General features: G+C 40.4%; 1 protein-coding gene across 1 annotated transcript; it reads left to right on the forward strand.

The window, feature by feature from the left end:
* The first annotated feature begins 510 nt into the window (after positions 1-510).
* On the forward strand, positions 511-979 carry LOC112648429 (small ubiquitin-related modifier 2-like). The gene has a single exon (XM_035719011.2). It carries the CDS (start codon positions 511-513, stop codon positions 796-798), a length of 288 nt encoding a protein of 95 aa, XP_035574904.1. The 3' UTR covers positions 799-979.
* Positions 980-3,719: the final 2,740 nt, after the last annotated feature.

Raw genomic sequence — 3,719 nt, forward strand, 5'->3', positions numbered from 1 at the left:
CTAAAAAGAAAGAAACACTTATAGTTCCTTATTGGACTAGTAGGAGCCTTAATTGGAGGAACAATAACAGCCACTTTTTCTTGCTTTCAAATTGATCAAATCACATTAGATTTTGAAAATTTTGAAACCACACAGCCTCAGTTGAACACTCATGCATGGCAACTTTGTCAACATTGTGTACACAGATGGATAAAATCAACAGTATATTACAACACGTAAATGAATTTCACATGGAAGTAAATAGAGCAATGGAAATTTGACATAAAGCAGTTGAAGAAAATGCTAAAAATAATGAAACACTAAAAAAATGCCACAAAATATGTTTCTCTAAGTGTAGATTGTCAATGTTGAAGTTAAGATTGGTTGATATGTGAAATCTTAGAAAAGCTATAATCTCAGGGCAGTACTGGTCTCCTGAGATAATAGACAAGTCAATGCTTGTGTGCTCGTTCGGTGAGGACCTGGTACTTCTTTTGTGAAGTGGCAGCTGAGGAGACCCCAGCTCTCGTCATGGCCAATGAAAAGCCCAAGGAAGGAGTGAAGACTGAGAACAACGATCATATTAATTTGAAGGTGGCGGGGCAGGATGGTTCTGTGGTGCAGTTTAAGATTAAGAGGCATACACCACTTAGGAAACTAACGAAAGCCTATTGTGAACGACAAGGTTTGTCAATGAGGCAGATAAGATTCCGATTTGATGGGCAGCCAATCAATGAAACAGACACACCTGCACAGTTGGCAATGGAGGATGAAGATACAATTGATGTGTTCCAGCAGCAGACAGGAGGTGTCTACTAAAAAGGGAACCTGCTACTTTACTCCAGAACTCTGTTCCTCCAGACCAAGAAGACCTTCTCAAATAGAAAGCCGTAGTTTGGTTCCACCACATCCTGACTACTACAGTATAGTTTTCTCTATTCTTTCATTTTCCCCTTCCCCATTCCTTTATTGTACATAAAGTAACTGTGTATGTGCACAAGCATATTGCATTTTTTTTTAACTAAATGGCCAATGGTATGTTTTGATCGACATCAAATGGAGATGGGATGGGGGAAAATACTGCTTCTGTGAAAATACCCCCTCTCTCCATTAGTGGCATGCTCAGTCAGCTCTTATCTTTATATTCTAGTAAGTTATTTTGCTCTCACTGTTTAACAAAAAAAAAAAAAAAAAAGAACAACAACATAAAAATCCTTGCATACCTTGTTCGATTGGAGAATTTTAATGTTTTTCATTTATCATTGTAAAACCAAGGACAGTTTTTTTTTAATAATAAATTTATTTTTTATTGGTGTTCAATTTGCCAACATACAGAATAACACCCAGTGTTCATCCTGTCAAGTGCCCCCCTCAGTGCCTGTCACCCATTCACCCCCACCCCCTGCCCCCAAGGACAGTTTTATAACTTTTTTGTACGTAGCTGTTACATGTAGGGCAATCTGTCTTTAAGTAGGGATAAATTACTCTAAAAGAAATGAATCCTAGATAGTTTTCCCTTTAAGTCAAGCGTCTTGTTGTTTAAATAAACTTCTTGTTTAAAATGAAAAAAAAATAGACAAGTCAACCACAAGTAGAGTAGACACCACACATTCCTAGTGGTTGTGATTCCTTAGGAAACTGTGAAATCAGATATTGACACCTGAAGTATGAAACAGGACACTGGGTACCACACTTCTGCAGTTCCCCAGTATCAAAAGGGAGAGTAGTCGATAGGCCACAGGAAGCTGCCTTATGACAGGAGGAAAACACGCTCCTACGGATATGTTGTTGGAATGGAACCCAAATAACTTTACTACTGCTGAACCTTTGGACAGACATGCTTATGATACAAGGACATGTGATTATGGCCTTGGTGCCTCTTCTACCAATTATATATAACATAGGAAACTGGACCAGGATAGTATGCGCTGAACCAAATCTCATGGTAGCCTAATGGAGTCAGGGAAAAATAAGAAATGCAACATGATAGGATGTGTAAAAATAGAACAAGTAATGATGTGTCAATAGAAGGAGAAAGATATTTGAGGTCAATGGAAGATAAAGCAACTATTAAAATAACCAGAGAAATATTTCACATTAGATGTCCTAAAATTAATCTAATAAATATAGGGCATCTGGCCGGCTCAGGCAGTGGAGTATGTGACTCTTGACCTTGGAGTCATGAGCTTGAGTTCCACATTGGATATGGAGATTAAGAAAGAAAGGAAGGGTGCAGCCCAAGTGGCCCAGCGGTTAGTGCCGCCATCAGCCCAGGGTGTGATCCTGGGGTCCTGGGATCGAGTCCCACGTCAGGCTCCCTGCATGGAGCCTGCTTCTCCCTCTGCCTGTATCTCTGCCTCTCTCTCTCTCCTCTCTGTGTTTCTCATGAAAAGATAAATAAAATCCTTAAAAAAAAAAAAAAAAGAAAAGAAAGGAAGGAAGGAAGGAAGGAAGGAAGGAAGGAAGGAAGGAAAGAAAAAAGAAAGATGTTTTGTTTAATAAAATCTAATAACCTTAAATCATACATTAGAAGTAAAATTGTCTGATATTGATCAAGGAAATTTTCAACTTTCCTTTTAAATATTTATTCTAGAGAGAAGCACTATGCGCCCTTGCACGTGAGCGTGGGGGGAGGTGCAGAGGAAGATAGACTCCATGCTGAGTGCTGAGTGTGGAGCCCAACATAGGGCTTCATCCCATGACCGTGAGATCAGGACCTGAGCTGAAACCAAGAGTCAAATCAACTGTGCCACCCAGGTGCCCCAGAAATTTTCAATCTTTGATGTTTGTGGGCCCTGCTCCTGGGCTCCCAAGGAAGTTATACTTTAACATTTAACAAGTCCAAATGACTTGGCAAAACCTCAGAGCATGTGCTCTAATGTCTGCTGGAGCATACATTGTACATCTACTTCATTAAGGAAAGTAACCAAAAAAGGAGCATTCTGAACACAAAAGATAAGAAAAAGGAAGAAACATCCTTGGTTTCCATAAAATTAAGGTCATTCAGCCCTGCCTATACTAGAAACTTATGGTGTGCAACTTTATGAAATGTCCTTTTCTAATGATTTGTAAGTATTTATGTAAAAAATGTGTATAACCCTACCCCAAGGTTCCTTTCCTGGATCTTCATGAAGACTGTGTATCCTGAGCAGCAGCTGTCTTAACTTGGACTCCAACAAAACTCTTTTCTTTTCTTTTCTTTTTTTTTTTTTTTTTATGATAGGCACACAGTGAGAGAGAGAGAGAGGCAGAGACACAGGCAGAGGGAGAAGCAGGCTCCATGCACCGGGAGCCTGACGTGGGACTCGATCCTGGGTCTCCAGGATCGCGCCCTGGGCCAAAGGCAGGCGCCAAACCGCTGCGCCACCCAGGGATCCCCTCTTTTCTTTTCTTTCTTTCTTTTTTTTTTTTAAATTCTAAAAGGTTTGTTCATTTTGTATCAATCATACAAAAACGAAGTAAGGTGTGTCAGGATGTCATCATCTCCTCTGTCCACATGGATAAGAGCTGCTGCTCAGCTGCTGAGTGGCTCTGCTGGAGTTTGTCAAAAACAGATGAAGATGTCACAGTGATGAGGGGACACTAAGACTGCAAATACGGAGTTTGTGAAGATGATCGACAGTGTTTGGTATGAGCAAGGCTACAATTTGCTGACCTGAAATAACAACCTGAAAACCATGGGGCACTTAGATCCTGCAGCAATAAAGGCGGCTCTTTTACCAGCAGTGGTAAAAGCCATG

This window comes from Canis lupus, chromosome 7 (assembly GCF_003254725.2).
Source record: "Canis lupus dingo isolate Sandy chromosome 7, ASM325472v2, whole genome shotgun sequence".
Lineage (NCBI taxonomy): Eukaryota > Metazoa > Chordata > Mammalia > Carnivora > Canidae > Canis > Canis lupus.

What these genes read in the sequence shown, in the direction of transcription:
- LOC112648429 (XM_035719011.2), top strand. Translation starts at nt 511, where the DNA reads ATGGCCAATGAAAAGCCCAAGGAAGGAGTGAAGACTGAGAACAACGAT.